Genomic DNA, 22902 nt, shown 5'->3' with positions numbered 1-22902 from the left:
TTATTCTTATTTATTAAGTACCCGGTACATCCAACTTTGTGTCATTAGATGTTTATCTGTGTGTGCATTTCTGGATGTCTTCCTCACATCTCCCATCACGAAGCTGAAGCAAAGCTAATCACTTCACTGCTTCCCAGTGGATAGGGCTAATGTGCTTAAGCAGTCCTGAGGGATCTGATGCTTGACAGCGTAGAACGGCCTCTCTGCCCGCTGATATCTGTGTGCTTTAGTTTGTTTTTTTTTTTCCTTTTTGTTGTTTTGTCTTACGGGACCTTCTCTCTTTTTTCCAACCTCCCAGTTTAATTTCTTCCCTGTCACTCTTTTCTGCCATCTGTTTGCTCCTAAATTCAAAACATCACTGTTTCAAAGAAGGAAACTTTACTGAAAGATTGAGGGTGGCTTTTTGGATAAATAGTGAATGCGGCATTTTCTCTAGATCATAAACGGTTTCTTCATATGTAGTAATCAAATTATTCCTACTGATAATTCTATTCAATGTCTAGTAGACTTTCCGCTACTGTTTCTACTGTCTTCATTAGTACATTTTTCTTGCCTTCTTTCTCTCTGCTGGTCGGAGTAAAGGCAGTTTATTATCCACTGGACCTCAGTAATTTAAGCCCCATGAACTCTTGAACAGAGCCATCTTTTGGTCAATTAGAATTTGATCAGCTGGAAAGATGATGTAGCTCGTAAATGTTTTGCTCATTAATGCCATAGAAACACTTGGAGAATCCCACGTCTCTTAGATTAGAGATCAGCTTTGTTGTTATACTGTATAGTGAAACGCAAGAGAATAATTGGGACAGACATGATTTATCGAATAGAGAACCTAAATATGATTGATTTTGTTTACCGAAAGTTACCATGCAGGACTAAGGAAGCAGATATGTCTGTATGATTTTTTTTCAGCGTTTTGAAAATTTTACACATCCTCAAATTTAAACTACATTCATTTATCTGCTCCCAATAAATGAATGCTTAGTAGAATTATCCAGATTTGATCATCAATTTGGAAGATATTTTTAGATTTCAAAAACATACAATATTTTCTGAACCAGCAATGACTAACGTCATATTATTAACATAAACTTAATTATCAAAAACAAATAAAAGCATGCAATGTGCTCAAAGCAATTACATATTACTTGATATGTTGCCACAGAATTCATGGTACCTCAAGTAGTCAAGATGATATACTTCCCTCACAGTTTAAGTGGCAGTGATACCTTATGCTGTTGGTCTTTGTCACATGTTTATTTAATCATCTGCCATCACTCTGCATCTGGAGCTTTCACGATTTCCCTTCTCTCCATTTCTCTCACTCTCCACCTCAGCCTGACCTGAAGTCTGAATCTGGAAGGCTGCATAATTCGTCTGCATGGTACTTCGAGAAGCTAACGCATAAAATGAGCTTTTAAGGTGTGGAGGAGTTTAGAGTTTGTGATTCATGGAAGGTTAATGCATATACCTGAGCATGATTGATGATCTTGGCTCTGACTGGTTGTTTCTGACCTGGAGAGGTGTTTTTCTGCACATGGTTGAAGGATCACAGAGAGAAGCAGAGGAGCTCTACTTTTTTCCACAGATTAACCGTCCCATTTTATACTCTGAGGACATTTAGACAGTTCTACCAAATGAGAATATGTAAATAACATTTTTTGTTAAAAAAGTTGCTTCCTGCAGGTTTAAATATCAGCATAACAAAAGAGATGAGGTGTTGGTTTTTTTTCCATAAATCAAGATAACATGAAAGGTTGAATGTTTTCAGATATCTATGCGCTTCTTACAGATGTGCCAAGTTAGCATATTTCATGGGAAAAACCACATTTTCAGTTAGTAATCCACATAACTGATGATTCAGACTTCATATCACAGTAAAATCTCTTATTGTTTTATTTAAATACAATTTCTTCATTATGTTTTATATAAAAATAAAAATGATTGTCCACATAACTGAAGCTTCAATCATTTGATACAATCAAATGATTGTATTAGGATTAATTTTGTAATATTTTAAAGCTAAATAGTAAGTAATTCAGTCAGACAACTGCTGAGAGCGGATTCCATTACTTTTCAGTAGATTCTTAATTGAAAAGCAGCGCTGGACAGATAAAATGAAAATGAGCATTAATGACAGAAGATGAAAGGAGTAAAAATTGATGGTGCAGCATTAGCTAAGCGTTTTGGAGGGGTGGGGGGTTTAGAGAGTGAGCTAGATATGTAAAGAAAATACCTTTAAAATTGACAGGGAGCTGGCAAGAGCTAATGTAAATTATTCAGTGCATGTCAATGAGCGTACAGAAGTCCGGAAGGGATTTAGGTGCAGATGAGATCATTAAAATCAATTTGTTTGCTTGCAGAACAGCCTTCTTCCATAACCAAGGGTCAACCACATTAGATCTACTTAAATTAGACCAGCTGAGCAAAAGGTCTTTTTTTTTCTAATAGCAGAGGCAACAGTTGGTTTGTCCAGGGATTTTTTTTAGTCTGCCTGATGTACCTTAGAAAACCAAAAATAATGACAGATATATAGTGATTAACTCATATACCAGTTGACTCATAATTGCCGTTTGTCAAATATTTTTATTTTAATTTATAGTGACTTCTACTGCACACTCAAATTATTTAACTTGCTGGAACACTGAATGATTGCATATGTTTTTTTTTTTTCCTAACAAGTAATTTTTCCTAAATATGATAGATTGGGAGGCTGATTTTGAGCTCTGTTGTATGCATCTAGTGGATGATATGCTTCACACTCTAAATTTCATGCTAAAATGGGGTTATCAGCAGCATCCATCTTGACTGGCTCCTGGCTGTTTGTTGGTACCCCAAGCAAATCAGCATCCATGGTTGCAGTGTTTTCCTTTTTTTTCCATCATGCATATTCAATTAAATTGAGATTTTACAATTACCAGAAGGTGAATATGTGCACCAATGGCTGCTTGTCTTATGTATCTCTTTACTGACTATTCTATAATCAAGCCATTGTTTGTCAGTGGATGGATTTTTATGAAGTTGTCTCCTATTTATTTTAAAAACAGAATCTAAATGGTAAAAGATTACATGTAGCAAACTGTATGATTGACTAATGCACCAATAACATGATAACATATCATCGACTTCCGTACATACATAAAACTTGGCTGTAGCTTTCAGGCCTGAAAAAAAAAGCTGTACCTACATTCTTTCTAAAGTCAGGAGTGGCTCTCCACCAATGTGCAATTAGTTAGTCTCTGTGTTGTTTATTAAAAGATAAGAATATTTAGCTTCGAAACATCGAGTTAAAATTTAGTTGACTGGAGAACAAATGTTCTGGTTTCAGTTTCTGCATTTTATTTTGAGGATTCTCTTGAATTATTTGTGCCATGGTTTGATTGCAGGCTTTTCAGTGATAGTGACAATTCAAAGTATGACATTATAGCCACATTCACACAATTGCACTCACAAATGCACACACCTTTATATACCGGTTTGTAGATCAGTAGGCTGTTGCTAGACAAGTGTATTTTCTCACATCAGACTTTAACAGTATTGAACTGATGCTTTAATAAAACTGTTGACCAAAGACATGAATACCAGATTTTTTAGATTTTGATTTTTTTTTTTAGCTGAAACAAATGTACTAGAATATTGATAATATATATTCCAATATTTATACAGATTCTGAGAGAAGAACTTCATGGAAATTTCTGCTCCACTGGGATTTTCACGCCCAATTTTCTCTCAGATTCACAGAGAATGGTCCAAAAAAAGAGAGAAAGAAACACTGTCATTTTCCAGTGAGAAGCTGTTGTGAGAGTGAAAATGCCTTAAGTTCCAAGATTGTATGGCAGATTGGTTAATGTAAGACAACGTCTCTGAGTGTACAACACATTGAACCTTGAAGCAGATTGGTTATAGCAGCACAAGTCTGCAAGGACTCCTGCCAAACTGAAAGGCCAACAAGACGAGGCAACCAAATTTGGACAGTAACAAACTGGAAAACTGGTCTCTGACATGTAACATTCAGCTTCGTATGACGTAGGTGATCTGAATTTAGTGGTCAGTGAGTCTCAGAATTTGCGTTTACATGGGGCAAGCACTACTATGTATGTGTTTGGAGAAAACTAATATTGCAAGAGGACTTTTGGTTTTCAAAAGTGATCTTCTTTGCTTCAGTTTGATTCATGGCAGTTTTTTTGTTCTATATATGTGCTCTATACCAAGAAATCAAGGAAAATTAATGAAGGAAGGAATTAATTAATTAATTCATATACTGTGTATATAATGGGTAAAGAGTATTCATTTAAAAAGCTTCACAAATTCAATTGTAAATTCCAAATATGGACTCAAAAAACCATTCTAATGCTGTTCTAACTCACTTTTGTTTTATTCTGGCACGGACTCCATTTTAGCCTAATCTTGTTTTGGCTTCACTGCCTTGTCATAGTGGACAATCTCCACTCAAGATATAAAGAAGTCCATGAACAAGGGTGTGAGCATTCAAAATGAAAATATGCTCCTCTCTTTCCTTCTGCCTATGTTACTCCACTTGATCCTGTATCTGTGTTTTATTTTCACCCATTCTGCTCTTTTTCCCTCCTGCTGATCCCCGCTTTATATTCATGACTCTACTGTAGTCCTCTGCTCCTCACATCTCCCTCCTCGGCTTTCCTGTCTTTTCCACTCTTCACCTTCCTGTCCTCCCTGTCTCCTCAAGCTTCCTGCACTTACCTCCCCCTCTCCCGTCTTTCCTTTGCCTGGCACGCGTTCATGTGGCATCACAATCCTTTATTTTTACGAGGCTTTCTTTGTGTGTGTGTGTGTGTGTGTGTGTGGTGTGTGTGTGTGTGTGTGTGTGTGTGTGTGTGGAAGTTTTTACAGTATGTGTGTGCGTGGATGAGTGGGTGGGGGGGCTGAGGCGAGCCACAAATGCTCCAAGAGCCATATTCAAATCTCATTTCACACTGCTGAGGGTGAAAAGACCTGACGCAGCACTCTGCAAGAGAAGGGAGGCAGGCACAGAAAGAGAAGGAGGATGAAATCAGGAAACGAAGGGAAAAGAATGATGCCGGAGACAGCGCTGAAATCGAAGGAGGAGAGTGAGGGACATGACATGGGGGAGGAGCAGAATAATAGCTGTTGGCGTTAAGCTACCTACAGGAAGTGTGCAACATTAGGAGGGGGAGCGAGGGAGCAAAGAAATAAATACCACACAGGAAGTACAAAAAGAAGAAAAGGATTGAGAAACCAGAATACCGTGATTATGAAAAGAATATTTATCTCTCAAGCTTAATGACTTCTCTGTTTTTTAACTTCACTCCAGAACTCACTGTACTCCTTTCTCCTCTTGAATCTCTGCCTCTCTTTCTCCAAAACTCCATTTTTTTTTTTTTGCTATGCTCAGAGCCCACATCCTTCTGTCTTGCACAGTGTGTATGTTTATGCAAATGAAGTAATTAGGAAGCTACATGCCTTCATTTGAGCTCTAAGGTTTGAGGAGAGGTGTGAAGAAGACAAAAAGGAGCGAGGAAGTGGAAGGATAAGCACTCAGGCTTTGGAGTTGGTCTGCAAATCAGTGTTACTAATTCCTATACAATTATATATTCCCTTTAAAGAGCTGTACCATTCTATGCTTCACCATATTGCCTTAACTCATACTGCATTTATTGCACATAACCGCAGCGGTGTTGAAACTCTTTCTTGTTCCCTGTCTCCGGCCTTGTATTTTTGCCTCTTAAGTCCTTTCAGCTCTACCATCCTCTCAACCTCAACTTTCTCTCTGTCACGCTCGCTTACAGTATATTTTCTTTCTGTGTTGTTTTTCTTCTGTCTCGCTTGAATCTGTCATCATATCCCAGCGTTTAAAGCCCAGTCTTCCTCCGTCTTGGTTTTCCATTTTTCCTCAAACCTCTGTCTTGTCATTTTCTGACCTTGACTGATATCATATTTACTTTACTTTACGTCCTTTTTCTTAATCTACTGTCTCCCTGTATGGTTTTTACAGTTTCAGTTACTGGAGTAAAATAGCATAATTTTGGATGTCCAAATGTCATAAATGCATTATGCCATCTTTATTACTTTTGGTGCACCGAGTAGGGAGGTAACTGAAGAATGGTTGCAATTCATTTTACCCCAAATCACTGTCCCCTCCAATGCCTGAAAATAAAAACTCATGTCAATTAAAATAAAAATAAAAACTATTGATTTCTATTGAAAATACTGTAGTCGACATCATAGAACCAATAACAGGAAACATAAAAAAAAGATCCAGAGCATGGTTAACATTGTTTTTGAATTTCCTTAAAATATTTTTGATTTGTTAATTTTGTGGTCAGTATTTCCATCATTTCTAAATATTTAAACACTGAAGAGTGATGGTACTCTCTTGTGTGTGCTGCTTGTTTGATGTGATGCAAACAGTTATTTATGAAGCTGTCATCACATGCTATTGCTGCAGACCTGAATATTAAAGTAGGAATAGCTCTGGACATTTTATTTGATTTTCAGTTTAAACGTGAAACTTCGTACTTTTGAGTACGAAATGAAAGCAACATAAAGCATTGCTAGGGTAAGAACTCTCTCAAAGGAATAACAGCATTGACAATTCACACTTTTGACAATGTTTTTTATATCTCTTAACCATTAGCTTCTTCAGCTAACATTTGCAGTTTAATGGAAAAAGGCTCAGAATAAATTACAATTCACGTCATCCTTGAGGAACCTGTCCAGGCTGATTCCTGATCAGATGTTGAAGCAGCTAATACATTTTGACTCTTTTCCACACTTCCTCTGGATGATATGGGTCCTCACACCATCTCCAAAGATGATTCCACCCAGCAGGGTCATTCAGCTCATTTCAGCAATTTGTATCCAGAACCTTGTTCTTTTAGTCACAATTCATATCATAAGACACTAGGTAAAGGTCAAAACATAGAGACTTGTGTTTGGCTTTGTGACAGACCAAGCAGCACTTTTATTAATAAATATGTACCACCAGTCATCCATCCATTTTCTGCTTTGTCCTACTTTTGAAGGAAACACCAAACTGCTTGAACTCTATTTGAGGCAGAGACTGACTCCCAAGCAAGAGGAAGCAGTTTATTTATTTTTTCTTGATAAGTCCTATAACTTTATGCGAGTCGCCTTTTACTCAACCCACTGTACAATGTAGATCATAGTCAACAGAACCACAATCTGCAAAAAGCAAAGACGATACCCAGAAATTTCCAAACTGAATCCTTATCTATCCACTATGGTGCTATGCAGTCCTTTTCATGATAATTATAAACAGAACTGATTCAATTAGTAGGCTTGACAGAGTCCAACCCCACAAATTGCCTGCTTTAAACAGATGTAATAATGTGGTTTAAGTTTGTTATGCAGGTTCTTCTCTGTACTAGTTTGTATCTAAATACCAAGTCACCTCCACCCAAACCCAGTACTGTGATATTAGATTACTTGGTGGCTGACACTGATCACTCTGATCAATAAAAGCACCCGTCTCATCCTTAAAGAGTGGGAAGGTCTTCATCATGCTTTAAATTTGTGATGTGTCATGCACATCCCCCACTGTTGCCACGCATGTCCAGCCAACGCAAGCATGCGCATGTGCGGCAGTACTGTACTTAGGGACAGACACGGTAAATGCATCAGTGGTGAACAGCAAATTTTGAGCTATCACAAGCATACACAAACACATAATCACATGCACACTCTGTCAAGGCAGCTTTCATTTCTCAAGCTTGCCACCTCGGGGTTCATATCAAGGCTTTGTCTGCTCTCCCTTTGTGTAGTGCACTTGCTCTCACTCACACAGTCACAAAAAAAAGCACACACAAACACGTGCTCTTTCCCACTTGCACATCACCTCCCGCCCTTTCTGCTGGAGTTTTCAAACTTTGGATGGCAGCTTCCTGTCAGGGCATGAAAGCAGTGTGAAAAGTGATTTCTGAAAGGAGGAAGAGAGGCAAAGAGGAGACAGGGAGAGAAAAGATAAAGGGTGTCAACAGATATTCGACTCAATACTTTTTGCCTGCTAATGGGAGATGAGGAATAGCTCAGTCATTACTTCTGCTCAGCCTTTATCACATCTGGTGAATCCCTCCATAAATAGAAGGACGCAGCCTCATTCTGTTTAAAATTGCCCATGTAATTGTGCTTTTAGCCATTAAAGCAAAACATACAGCAACGAGAGCATCTATTGTCCCCATTCTTGCTTTCGCTTCGAGTTATGAAGCAAAAGCAAGCAGAAGCGGAAAATTGTGATGGACGATGGCGTCTAAAGCCAGCATTCAGCCTACTCAGATAATGCATGTGCACCTGCAGCAAGTTCACTGGTCTGTGCCTAATTTGGATTGATTGCGTTCAGTTGCGCGACCATTGTTTGTGTGCACGGCAAGGATCGGATAACTGCTCGATTTGGATTGGAAACACGGCGACACACACAGGCAGCAAAGCACAGTAGAAGCTTTGGCACGTAAACCTATAAGATTGACCGTTTGTTTTATTTGGCTCGCCTACCCCGAGCGCGCTTTGGCTCACACACCGGCAGCCATGGGGAAATGTGTGTCATTTATCAGGATGAACGAATGACGGCTAGAGCTCTAATAGTAAATCATTGGCAGCATTATTGGTCCACCCTTCCCTCGCCAATATGGATTTGCGTTGGGAAACTGGAGGAGTGTGTAATAAATCAGTCAATAACACACAGAAGAGTCTGAAGGAATACTTTCACAATGTACATTGAAAACTAAGGGCTGAACCCCACATTCCCACATTATTTACTCTCATTTAAATATAAAATATATTAGATGTGCTGAAAGTTGCCGATCTCTTTGTGAGATCTTATTTCTACTTTTTCAAATGCTCTGTTTTCTTGATATTAAATCCCTTACCTTGAGTTCCACAAAGCAACGTACATTGAAAGCCCAAATATATATACTGCATTGTGACTTGCAAAAGTAATCATATCCCTTCATTATTTTGATCTTCATTTTGTCATGTTACAACCTCAGTTAATAACGCGATGTGGTGTATTCTGTCAGTGTCTTCAAGATGCTGGTGTGGTGATGCTTCTGGCATAATGATCTGCAGGCTGGACTGAACAGCAAAGATTTTATTACAAAACTGCAGCCTTCAGCATTATGATCTGAGTCATATGTCATGTTCCCTCGATCTCTGGTCGCGATGTGGCTGTACATATTTTCAACATAAACATATTTTGACATTTGCATGTTCCATGTTCACATCTTGTCTGAGTGTTATCACATTCACATGTTACACATTGTCCCGTTGTGCTGAATCTTCTGGGGGTACGTAGATTTTGTTTTCCAAAGTCAGTGTCTTTTGACCTTTGACTTGTTTATCCCAAGCACTGCAGAAAGTCCTTCTGTGTGTTCAGACACTGTTGTGTCTTATTGGAATATTCTGAAGATGCGCATAGTCTGGTGGAAAGTGAACTTTTGCCCTGTAGTTTGAAACTTCTAAGACGTTTTCCTTTTAGGATCTGCATATATCCCTTCTCCCATTTTCTGATGAGAAAACCGACTTCATGACAGCATCTTGAAGTGACAGTGAAGTCCTGACAGGGAAACACCACAATGTTTCCCTGTCAGAACAATTTTTGAGGTGACGTGGATCAGTAGTTTAATTCCTCACCGAGTTGAGAAAAGCAACTCATGATTTATGAATTATTTTTTCTTGATGTTAATTTTTTCTATTTTAACTTACATTAAGCAATTCATAAATGATCCCATGATACAGAGCTCATCCAGCATTTACCAAAGCATCTGACACAACTCACTCACTCTTTTATAACCTTCTGATTATAATCTAATACCTTAAACCTTTACATTTGATGTCTTGTTCTTTCAGTGTTCTTGGTTTCCTGCCCATAAAATTGCATCAAAAATCCATTTTAATTTCTCATTCTGTCTAAATCTGTTAGGAGACATAAAGCATGCACAACAATGTGCTTAGTTAGAATTGGTTAGCTCTTTTTATACATGTTAGCAACGTTTTGACATGTCTTTATGTGGACACAAATCTGCCTTTCACTTTCAAAAAAAATACTACATTATGTTTTTGATGTCTGTAGAACAGAACACAGGATATTTTGACAACAAACATCAATGCAAGAATGAGAAATAGCAGGTGTCCACCAAGAGCACAAATGAATATTTCCCTTGTAGTTTAGATACAGTTTGCACATCTCAGCTTGCTCTTTCTTTCAACAGCACCAAATAGGGTCGTAACTATTAAGTATACTTAGCTTTTGATACGCTATGAAGCAACTTCCGATCCAATTTACGGGCTACAGTCTCAGCTCACTTCTCTCTTGCTCATTTGCCGACCTGTCAGTCCTCCTTCCAACCAATTAATTCATAGTGTTACATCTGAACTTTCCAGTGGCCCAAACTCTGCCGTCTTTTAGCACGATGCTACGGCTAAACGTTTCCGCTCATTCATGCTGTAAAACTATTGAATTAGCATCGGCAGTAGCTTGTCACCACATTGGTGAGGATTTACAAAACAGAGCAGTCATGCTGGCTTAAAGACACAAAGACACGCTCAGTATTCATACGCTTGGTTAGAGCCAAGGCTGTTAAAACAGATTAAACTGATGGGGCCTCTGCTTCAGTGTAATCCACTGGCAGCAACTCTCTGAAGATGAGTTTTGACACACAGCGCAGTGTCCTCTTCTTCATCATAAAAGAGGAGATGCTGTGAGAGGGAGAAAAGTTCAGAGGAGGCATGAGTTGCAGGAGGGTAACAGCAAGGGAGGGAAGAAAGGAAAAGTTAAAAAGGGTATGGAGATAAGAAACTCAAACAGATAACATTCCCTAAAGAAGGTGTTTGATTAAACCGGAATGAAAGGGAATCTTTTATTCTCTCCTGAAATTAAAAATGAGTTGCCACAAAATTATATTTCAGAAAGTAGCTGCACCCAGAGACTGGGCAGTGGGCTCCCACTGGCCTGTCTTAGATTAGGCATAGATGGAACAAATGCCACCTGATAGTGGGTGGGATACATCAGGAGGTTGTTTTTTTCTAAAATTCAGAGCTAGAGCATCTGTAAAACTGAAGCTTTTGTGGTGTTTTTGCAGTGATTGGTATCTGTCAAGTATGGTCAAAGGAAAGCAGGGCAACAATGAAGGCTGATCAGTGAAGTCCAACTCATAATGACGCTCATAATGTATTAGAAGTTGATACATTCAGAGTAAACAAAGTGTAATATTATAGAAAAGTTTATCTCAGTTACCAAATGGGTCTTTATATAGATTAATTACATGGAAACAGATTTTAAAGCTTTTATTTTTATTAATAATTATGATTTTTTTTGTTGTTGCTTACAGCTAATGAATGACATATCTGATAATTACTTTGATGAGGTAAGGTTGTATCTGTACAAATGAGCATGTGTGTTCCTAAGAGTGCAAAAATAATCATTGCTTGTTTAAAAATAACATTTTTGTCTCATGATGTGAGATATTTGTGACCATAAAACCCTTTCTCTTATGTTTTACTTTGTGAAAATGAGTTTTGCATGTTTATTTTCATCACCTGCTATTTCCAAATGGTCTAATGAAATGTTTCTCACACAGACCATATGGTTGTGTACGAAAAATCCGCCCAACTGGCCAGTATGTGATCCATAACAAATGGCTGGGCCAATATCGCTATACTGCAGAGTCTGTATTATGCTTTTCTGGAGGCAAAATATGGTTTTGACACCCATATGTCACTTATTAATGGAAATACCTTAAAGTGTCTGGCTGTGGGAGTAACAAGCAATTTCAGTGAAATGCTTGGTATTTTCACCCACTGTTGGACAGATTTCCAAGTTACTAAATGAGACACGATCATAGAAAATACAGTGGGGAAAAAGAGTTTGAATGAGAAACAACAAACTTATGAAAGTTGACAACAAAACATCAGAATCAAAAGAGTCTATCAAGTTTGCTCTACCCGACATTTTCTTTTGTCTTGAAGGTTCTGGTCAGGATGTCTTGTGACAGCAAGTTGTCACTTTTTGAGGGAAGCGAGGTGTGAAACTTTATATGAATCATATGGATTTACATGCAGATATTTCATAGAGTTCAGCACGAATAAACTCGTCATTTGCCTGAGATTAAGCAAAGGGGTTGCCTTTCTTGATGTTATAAAGAGGAGAGTTTTGATCTTGATGAGTTCAGCGTACAGAAAGTAACACAGAGAGAGTATCAAGCATCAAGGAATCGTCTCCTGCTGTTTGATGACAACACACAGGTATTTTTGTGAGACCAGCTGATAAAACTTTTGGTGAGAATCAAATTGTAACATTCTCCTTCACAGAAATAACATACAGAGCTGCAGATACAATATATATTTTGATTCTATTAATAGTTTCAAATTGTGGCCAGTAAATTTGAATTACAGTGAAATGACCAAAGAAAAATTGTTTGACTGATTTTGATGACACCAGTCATGTATTCTCTGTTTTATTCACCAAAAGACAATATATGGGACAATAAATAACCCTCTCAAGAGCAGATTAACAATTTACATTAATTCAAGAGCACATTGACAACTCATCCAGCATATGTATTCCTAAATCATAAAATATTAGATCTGTCCCAGATAAGGTAAAATCTGCCTCAGGGGTCAGGCGGATTCACAAAAAGAGATGGGACAAAATTTGCAACCACTGGCATGATTTCAAAGTCAACGCCTGACCACAAAGAAAACACGGTGCCATGTCACATGGCAAAAATCATTTTGATGATGCTTTTGGGAAAATAGTATCTATTTATATAAATAGCATAGATACATAAATAGCATTTATTTAAAAACCAATTGTATTTCACGTTGCATCCAGAATAAAGCTAATAGCATGTAAAAGAAGAACATCATATCAATTATCAAACATGATAGAAGTAGAGTGAAAATCTGAGGCTTCTTTGCTGGACTGCTTAACTGATGAAACCCTTACTTTTTCATGACAAAATATGAAGGTAAATGTATAAGTAATAAAATGCTCACTCTAAGCTCAAAGTACACTTCGGTTGCAGCTGGACAATAATTAAACAGGTATTTGATGATAGGAAAACCTCTTATGTGATTTCAATTAAAAAGGACAAAAGTTAAAATAAATTAAAAAAAAATCTTACTGATGTAAGAGATATAAAAATCTTATTGGCAGTTATTGCGAAAGTTGCTGCCAATGATGGGACAGTTAATCAGTAGGTTTACTGATTAACTGGTTGTCTGTCTTCTTAAATGTTTAGACTATCTAAAACATTTAAGTTAAATTAAGAACTAAACAAAATCGAACAAAGAGGTTTTCACACCTCTGTTTTCATTAGTTCAGGAGTGCTGAAGTCCAGTCTTGGAGATGTGTTCAGCAACTATTTGGTGCATTGTCTCTTCTACATACCTTGATCAAATCTCAAGGACTGGAATTGGGCACCGCTGCCTTAGTTGATAGGATGGTGCACAGATATAGTTCAAATTGACAATATTCAATTTGCTTTGTTGTACTGTGAGAACCTGAAGCTTGGATTTATATTTTATATGTGAAGTTGAAACAACTGTGAAAACTGCCTGAATGATTTAGAGTTAGGATTAAATAAAAAGGCAGCCATAGTTTTTTGTTTTTTTTTCAGCTGTCCACTAAAGTTTATTATAGTATGTTTACAATGTGCATAATGTTTTTATGTGCATAATGTTTGGACTGACAAGTTTAAGCATAATAAAGGTTCTAAACTATACATTTAAAATTTGCTTGGCAAGGTAAATATGCAGAGCAGAGATTATGATTTTATCCTTTATGTAAAAGGCACATTTATCACATTTAGAGGGCAATTTTATGGCGCTGTCAAAAAGCCAACTCCACTATTCAGTGTTGGCTTCTGCATCAGTGGCTGCTCTTTGAGTGCATTTTACTTGATCATTGATTATGTACTGGTCTCACTAAAACAGCAATTTGCTGTTTTGATCACCCAACTATTAAACTGGTTAGCCTAGGCTGTGTGCTTGTTTGCCACGTGAACCAGGTTTAAATACATTCAAAAATGATATCCTAAAGTGACTCTAATTTCATTAACCGATGTCTACGATCTAAAAGAGCCTATGGAACATTATGTTTTTTCTGACACACACATAAAAAAATAGATAAAACCACCTCAGGGAGAGTACCAATCCTCAGGGATGCGCTCACGTTTTCTCATTACATGCTGGATGTTTTCAGTCCAGGCACCCAGAAATGTGTGCTCTTTTGTAAATCACGCATGTGTATTCACAGCTGATAACGCTGTGTCACCTTCACTGTGATAGTGTGAGATTAAATTAAGCAGGGCAAATGCTGAGTAAATTAAGTGAATGAGAGATTTATGATATTTTAAGGCAGGAGTGTCAACAACCAGTCCTCAAGGGCCGCTGTCCTGCAGGTTTTAGATGTACCACAGGTACAAAACACTGGAATGAAATGGCTTAATTACCTCCTCCTTGTTCTCCAGAGCCTTGCTAATGACCTTTTATTCTATTCAGGTGTGGTGCAGCAGAGGCACATCTAAAAGTTGCAGGACACCGGCCCTCGAGGACTGCAGTTTGACACCCCTGTTTTAAGGCATGAATTTAGCCAAGTCATCAGGTTCCACTCAAAGGCGTCAGGTACAACCCGGCAATGCATTTGTTTCATAGAAAAAATAATAAAACTGAGGCAACATGTTACTCATTGTCTTGTTAGTGAACAGCAAGTTTGCTGGTAAATCATAACACCTGATGTAAAGTCAGTCTTTATAATACTAGATTTCTGAATAAAATAAAATAGTTTAACTACAAGTTATGAGCTCCACATCAGCAAGGATGTTCTTTATTGCCTTACAGCACAAAGGTTCCGGATTAAGTATATTTTGATAAAATCATGCAACAATACCACTTCTTATTCATACAGTGACATTAAAACAATGCACAGTTGGTCCTGAAGGGCCCAAAGTGTATCAATAAGGTCTTCAGCAGTTGTCTTCACCTTGTGCAGATGCTTAATCGGTTTTGTTAAAGACCAATTTGACAGGTGTGCCTAATAAAGTGGCCTGTGTGTGTGTTATGAAGCTATTTGATGCTCATTTGTTGTACCAGTTTCCTGGAGTAGTTTAATTTCAGTCATTGTGTTGTGTCGCAAACATTAAACATTTTGGAAGGCGGGTCCGACTTATTCAGAGGAAGTCCAAACGTGTGCCTCAAATCCAGAATGGTTTTACTTAACTATAAAATTAATAGTTAAACAAATAAATATTTTATTTGGATCCCTGATGGTTTCTACCACCCTAAGACGTTCACACACATTGTGCTGGATGTCTCTGTGTGTTTGAGCGAGAGGGGATAAAGGGAAGAGGAAACAGTTTTGGATGGTAATTTACCACAACAATTAGCAAATAGCACTACTGCTCTGACTGCAGCTAAGATTGGATTTGAAGCCTTTACCAAGCTGTATAGTTTTACCTTTCAATTAGCACACATAGTGTGCATCATAGCTGAGTTGTAAAAATAAACAGAAGAGGGTTAAAAGAAACAGTGAGATCCCAGATTTTTATTGACAGCCCTTTCTTCTTTACCGTAAAACGGATATTTCGGCACATTTATTTCTCTTTTTAGATCATCTTTAAAATGAGTTCCATCCCTTGAGCCTCGTATATGAGAGTTTTGATCTCTTAAGAAAGCACTGAGTCAGAAGCAAAAACCCCTTCCTTTGCAGTTTTCTTTTAATGATTTTGCATTCAGATTAGTTGTATGAAAACACTGTAAGACAGTGCTGCGAGCCTCAAACCATCATTGTTATGATTTTGCTGTTGTTGTACATCCATCCTCTTCCTGCATCTGTCTCAGACTGTCGCAGTGGATGTGCGTGGGAGGGGGAAGCGAGATTTTTGTGGCATCATTGCAGGCCTTAGCTCATAGTGCAGCTAAATGGGTGACTGTATAGCTGCTACCTCAATTAAGGGTGCTAATGTGCCATTGCGTGTACGTTGCGAAGGTGTGAATGTGTTCATGTGTCAGTGCTGAGACATCATTTGGAGCCTTCTGCGAATTCGGTCTTCAACACTCCAAGTGTCACACGCATTCATCAGTTGTCATTATCAGACACAGAACAGAATAATGTTTTTTTAAATGAGAATCACCAAAAAGAAGAATAGCTTATTAACCTCATTTTATATCAGTTAAAATAAAATAACTCTACTTGCTGTCTTTACCATAAATTTATATTTTTTTAAAAACACGACAGAGGATTTACGCACAGGAGCATACTCCTTTCAAGATTTTTCTGCAGAGCTGTCTTCGACTTAATTGTAGTTGCTTGTAATAGCTGCGGGGTCTCCCTAAGAGGTTTGTCAAGGGAAATAAAGCACAACAGAGGAAGAATAAACTTCCTGCCTCCAAAGGAAACCGATGTTGTCATGGCAAAGCTAATTAAAAATACCAGTTTGAAAAAGACAAAACACTCGCCCGGGTTGAGAGGCTGCATTTATTAACACAAACAGCACTCATGAGATAATAAATGGATACACAGTTTTACTAGACAGAGCTTCGTAGACAGTTAATGTATCAGTGTGTTACTATGTGAGGAGGGTGACTTTCTCGGTTTCACCATGTTCGTCCTCTTCAGCATCTCTTCAGAGGACTATCTTTGAAACACTAAGAAGTGGAGGCCACTAAATCACTGCTGTCCTATTTTCTTAGCTTGTAATGAATAGCCTTTAATATCATTACCCTTTAAAAGCCCTCTCTCCTGCCAATTCTTACTGTTGCTGGGCTCCATGCAGAGAAAGAAGTCACACCCAAACATGTTACATGCTGTATATTTATAGCATTATCCTTTGAGATGCTTAAAATCTTAACATTTATGTAGAATTATTCGACTTACGGTGTCATGCACATGTTTTCATAGCCCTTGGACTATTATTGGCTGTGTTGCAACTGAACAATCATTTTAATTGTATTATATTCAATAATCCAACACAAAGTAGTGTGTAATTGTGCAGTGGAAGGAAAATGATACATGAGCGCCAAAATTTGTATAAATATAAATGAGAAAACTGTGGCACCCATACACGTCGATGCCTCTAAATAAAATTATATGCAGAAAATTGTATTCAAGTGATGTGGTTCATAAAAAGAGTTCACCTTTCCATAATTTATTTTCAGTACAAGTTCAGATCTAATTCGAAGTGAGAATTGACTCACAAAACTGGTAATCTGGTGTTTGATTATCAGATTACGTCCAGCTTGATCATGAGTTATTTTGCAAAGAATTGAAAAATAATCCATTTCTAAATTCACATGTCTAGTAAACACAGACACCAAAAGTCTTACTGCTGTAATTTCAGCCGAAGATTGGCTTTATAATGCATCATAATTTTATAGTACATTGCTCTGTAATGATGAAATTTAAAAATTGAAGGAGTATTGCGAGGACTATAAATTAATGCACAGGTCTTAAAGATGATTCTAATGTGGCATACAATAATTGCAAAAAAAGCATATATATTGCCTGTGAGTAAAGGTGTGTGTTCTCACTTGTGGGTATGTGTAAAAATTATGCATATGTGTAGCTCTGCACATGTTCAGCCATAATTTGGCTATGTGCCTTATGCCGGTTTCCTTCTTTGGCTGAGAGCTAAAATGAAAGAGAAAAGCATGAAGTCTGGTGTTATTATCAATTCACTTAGGCTGTGGTCTCTGCCCTGCAAGTTTAATGCATGGGGAGAGTTACTGAGCCAAAATGATACATTTATTTCACTCCTGTTTTCTTTGCTCAGTTTACTTCATTCATTTTCTCCTGTTTGCATTCAATTTTGTAGATTTGGATGCACACAAGTCAACCTAATGACATTTTTTTTACTTTATAATCTTCAACATGTGTAAGTTTTCTGCCTCTTTGGATAAACTTGAATCCATTCAGAGGGTTAGTGATTGGAGATGGGAAGCTATTTGCGCTGCACAACTCTGTTGTGTGGGGTTAAATGAATCGTCAATGAATGTGCAATGACTGTTGGAACTGATTCACTCTCTGCTGTTTCACCTCCCTGTATATGTGAGATGAATCTGCTCAAGGGTTGTTATGCAGTGTGTCTACTTCACTTTAACACTGTTTTCGGTTACAGGTACCAGACATAGTCATCAAAAACTGCGTGAGTCTTAGTCTTGTGAGCTGACGATTTGATGAATATTTTTGCTTCTAATAAATTAGCGATTCTTGGTATATTTAGAAGTGCTCTTGATCAATATTGTTAAAATCTTTTTGGAAGCTTATTCATCTCCCCATTTTCTTACACATATTCAATATTGAGTTTAGGGGTTTTAATAAGTTCGGGATTAAAACAGGACACCCTTTGTTCAGAAAAACTCTCCAACTCATTCTGGGGGAACCTAAGTTGTTAAAGGTAAATAAGGAAAATGAGGCAACTCTGCAGAGTTTTGTGTCTGATTGAGTCTCATTTGGACTCCTAATACTCATCACAAAGAGGCAGTCTGATGAGAAGCCAATAAAACCTTAACTGGCTTCTTTCAATGAAGCCGAGGGTCGATCCATACAATTTCAAACCTCTGTATTGTGTTTTTCTTCATTCACTGAGATTCCTGACATCGCTGTGCCATTTCTCTTTTGGTTTCAGATTTCAGCAGGGGTACCATGACGAGTGAGGAGTGTCCTGTGCCGCTGAGGAGTATCTCCTCAGCGCGGCCGGGGCAGAGTGAGGAATACGGCTCAGCGCACATAGATGACATCATTGAGGAAGTAGGTCCGGGCGACGATGACGTCAGCATCGGCAGTGACTTAAGCACGCTTGTGTTGCCCTTTCCTGAGTTGGCGCCTGTGGTCTTCTTCTGCCTCAAGCAGACGACCTGTCCTCGCAACTGGTGCATTCGCATGGTCTCCAGCCCATATCCTTTCCTTCCTTCATACACTCCATTCAACCTTAAACAAAGGATCTCCATCTCCATTTGACCTGTATCATTTATCAAGTCTGTGTGACACACCTTTCTTTTAAAATTGATTTTTATTCCTGCTCCTGTTTAACTTCTTTTACCTTCAATGTATATTTTTTCTCATTCGTTACTTTGACGTTCTGTTTCTCATATGTGTTCTTTGGTGTGCGGTACTTGGTCCATCCTGACTTTTCCTCCACAAATCAGACATTCTGTTTCATCTCGGTATTTGCAACCACATCACAGCTGTCGTGCCCGGATCTTCTCAAAGTAAGTGGGTTTGACATCCTTATACAAGATCAACTGCAGCAGTCAGTGTTAGACTGCTTTGGAGAGTGCACATTTGGGTGCGTGCAGTTTTATGTGTATGCGTGTGTGTTTGGGCTTTCAGCTAATGGACAAGAATAGGCAGTTGTCTCTTTGCCGACGACATTAACCGTGCCAGTTGGATAATGATGACTTTCTCCACGGTAGAGGTAAAAAAAGAACACTGCAGCACCATCTATCTGTTTTAGTTTTTGACTCTAAATGCCTCAGAACGTTGGCGTGAGTTAGTTCCTCCAGCTGATCTACTATTTATTTATTTTTTATTTTTTTGCAAAAATTACAGAGAGACTTCTCTTGGTTTTTATTCAATCTATGAGGATTTAGCTGTAACCTTTAAATATACATTTGATTTTAGTAAATGTTGCCTTATTTTTGTGAGTATGAGTATCAGAGCATTGTTTAAGTGTCCTTAAAGAAAAATATCACTAAATCCATTTCGTCTATTCTATTACACAAAAACAAGGTCTGCCAAATATTGATTCATAATTGTTGTCAGACATTATAGCTTTGCATGTGCCAGTTGTCGTTCTGTTTCCCTTTCAATTCTCAGCTGGCCTCAAAGACCCAGCACACAATTTGGAGGAAGCAGTGTAACAAATTTTTCTTCACATTGTTAATTCCTCTGTCACGTCAGCCCAGATCCTCACTGGAAGCTGGATACCTGTGATAGCTGAAGCAGCAAGTGTGTTAAAACGCGTCTTTTGTTTCCTGCCTGAGTTTCAGGGGTGTGTGAGGAAAATATGAGAAGGCATTGGAAGGCAGAGTGTGATGGATTGGGGCAAAGTTGTTTCTTCTGGAGCCACAGAGGCTTATCAACCTACTACACATCTACTGGATCTGAGCATAACTTCTGCCACAGCTACAGCGCCATCCATAGTTACTATTACTGTTATTGAAACGACGCAATCTCATACTTAAAAATTTAGAAACATGTTGAAGCTCATGGCTTAGCATCTACATCCATTAGTATTGGTCTTTGTGTGCAGGGTAGCAATATTCTCAGGTCTGTCTCTTGTTTCTGTGTACAGAAATAGGCTGAACAGTACATACTGTAAATACATATTCAGGATTTATGGACAGACAGCTCATTGGTTGTGTTTACATGTATCAGAAAACTCTTGACGCAAGCCTTTTTTTGTTAACTTGAAATACTTTGATTATAAAACCTTGCGGCTATAATGTGATTATAGATATCCTTTATTTCATTGCCATCAAATACTGTTTTGGTTGTGCTAGGTGAACTATATTCAATTGTGCGTGAAGGACAGCAATAAGTGGTTATTTCAGCGTCTCTTTTGAGATCAATAATTGTGTCCACCACTCAGCAGCCGTGAGAGGCCTTCAGTCGTACGCACAGCAACAAACGAACACACACACACACACATCATTGTTCTCCCACGCTTGCCTGCAGCAAAGCACCTGGAGCATCTCTCTATATTGCACCCCACTCACATCCTATGCCTCCCTGGATTCTAACACTCTCTACATGACATACAGTGGAGATATACCCAATTATTACATGTTTCGCCTTATGAATATGTGTTAAATGCTGTTGATTTTTGGTAAGATAGTTCTTCTTTCCAGTAAATTTCTTTCCAGTGTGCCTGTCACAGAACATCTTGACAGTCTGTGCATTATGTATCATAGAGAAACTCATGGAAGGACAAACCAAAGAAATCTGTTCATTTGATTTTGTACCAAACTGCTCACAATGTCTATGAACAATTTTTGAACATTTTGGGAAAGATGTCATGGCTTTATGAGCTGGGAAGACTGTGGGGAAAACATCTCCATTTATTTAGCTTTATTCACAGAAATAGTCAAACTTCTTCAAAGGAGACTAAAAATGTTGCAACATTCACGCATGATTTTGTTTACCAGACCACTAAAGGAAAAGGAATGCTTTCCTATCAGAAACTGTGTTGTGCTGTCTTGTTTGTTTTTTCAAAACATGTGTCTTAGTTTCAAAGAGAAGATTATTTCCCATCAATAATTTAATTTACAGCTATGACTGTCACTCATACTCCGGTACGCTTGAGCTAACACCGTACCTTTTTTTAGATCGTCTCAACCTTTCAGCAGATACGTTTGTTAAAAATAAAATTAAAATTTTCAGCAGTTTTGTTTTTGTGATTTTAATCTGAGATACATATTCCCAATAAAATTTGTATTATATAATTTAAATAAGCAAATCTATTGCAAATTTATTTAATTATTCATCCAAATGAACAGTGTATTTTTTCAAGAGTCCTTTTTGTGGTTGTATTTTTGGGAAAACTTAAGCTTGAATGCAGAAAATGATTTGCAGTGTACTGCAGCTGAGACAGGAGAAGATGTGAGGCATTTGGATGAGTTGTTCAGAAGCAGATTGTTGATTGATGCCTGGCTCAGGGCACTTTTTTCCCCTTCCTTTTCCGAAAATCACCAAAGTTGCATGTACGTTTCCTTCTTCCTCCCAATGTGATTTTCTTTGTTCTAATTTGTTTTATCACAATAATTAACATCTTTCAATCTCTCAGTATTGCTTTGCCCAAAGGGCTTTTATTTCATTTTTGGGATTTCTTTTTATGCACCTTTCGTACCACCATGTTATTGCTGCTAGACACTGCTTCTTTCTGCATTGCCTCACCCTTTCCTCCCCCCTTTGATTTGCTCATGTGGTGTTCAAGCAGAGTGACCAATGTCAGTGGCCCATGGTCCTCTCCCTCTCTGGAAGCTTATTATCTGCTTGGTGACTGATAACTGAGGTGTTGCCTTGCCTTGTTCCTCACCATCACTGGGATGGAACTCACACCTGCGACACATAACCTACCTTCTCTGTTTTTCTTATTAATTTCATTTATTTGAAGTTTCACATCTTTTTTTGCATGTCCACTTGGAAAAGTTGCTCTTTGGCAACAGAGGATACGTTAGCAGTGTTTTATTTTGCTATAACAAATGATGTTAGGTGTTTTAACTAAATAAAAGCATGCCTGTAGATGCCAAAAGACTGTTTGACTTGTTTTGACAGATGTTTTATTAAAAAACATCAAAAGTCTGTCTTTATTTCACAGCGAGAGTCTTTCCTTCTCTAATCTCATGCTTGTTTTCTTGTCAGCTTTTTGGCGCGTTGTCCTACACGCTTCAATTTTGCATCACTCAAAAATTTTGTCACGTTTTCTTTTAAACAAATCTCTTTCCCTCACGCTTAAAATTATGCCTAGTTCCACATTTTTAGTTATGCCTCCATGTTGTTTGTGCAATAATGCAAGTGTTCCACTTATTTTAATGAGTCTCTGCTTCAAAAAAAAAAAAAAGAGCTGTTGTCATTTTACCTCAGGGAACATCTTCTTTAAAAAAGAAAAATAAAAAAGGTGTAAACACTAATGAGACAAACCTTTCTTAAAATAAATACAACTCATTAGAATGCTAAAGCTTGTGCTTTAAAAAATAAATCCCAGTGCTAATGTAAGCATTTGTTCTAAAACTAATTCTAATGATCTCCTTTCCCTCTTTAGTCTTCTGCTGCTCCTTCCTCCCTTTGCCTCGTTGCACTCCCTCAGGTTTTGCACAAACACCATTAATTCTCCGGGTCTGAAAGAGATAAATGGGAAACAGTGTAGAAACGATGAAGAGCTTATAGTGACT

The 22902-nt window shown here is 37.9% G+C and overlaps 1 protein-coding gene across 3 annotated transcripts in view; it reads left to right on the top strand.

Moving 5' to 3' along the window:
- LOC129363253 (voltage-dependent T-type calcium channel subunit alpha-1I-like) overlaps nucleotides 1-22902 on the top strand; it is a 153430-nt gene that overhangs the window by 18671 nt on the left and 111857 nt on the right. For all 3 annotated transcript variants that reach the window (XM_055035235.1, XM_055035234.1, XM_055035236.1), the window contains exon 2: nucleotides 18636-18903. In XM_055035235.1, coding sequence (XP_054891210.1) covers nucleotides 18653-18903 — 251 coding nt within the window. In that variant the 5' untranslated portion in view covers nucleotides 18636-18652. The remainder of the gene's footprint in view (nucleotides 1-18635; nucleotides 18904-22902) is intronic.

This window comes from Poeciliopsis prolifica, unplaced genomic scaffold (assembly GCF_027474105.1).
Source record: "Poeciliopsis prolifica strain line A6 unplaced genomic scaffold, Auburn_PproV2 SCAFFOLD010, whole genome shotgun sequence".
Lineage (NCBI taxonomy): Eukaryota > Metazoa > Chordata > Actinopteri > Cyprinodontiformes > Poeciliidae > Poeciliopsis > Poeciliopsis prolifica.
This window is presented reverse-complemented; position numbering and strand designations above follow the sequence as displayed.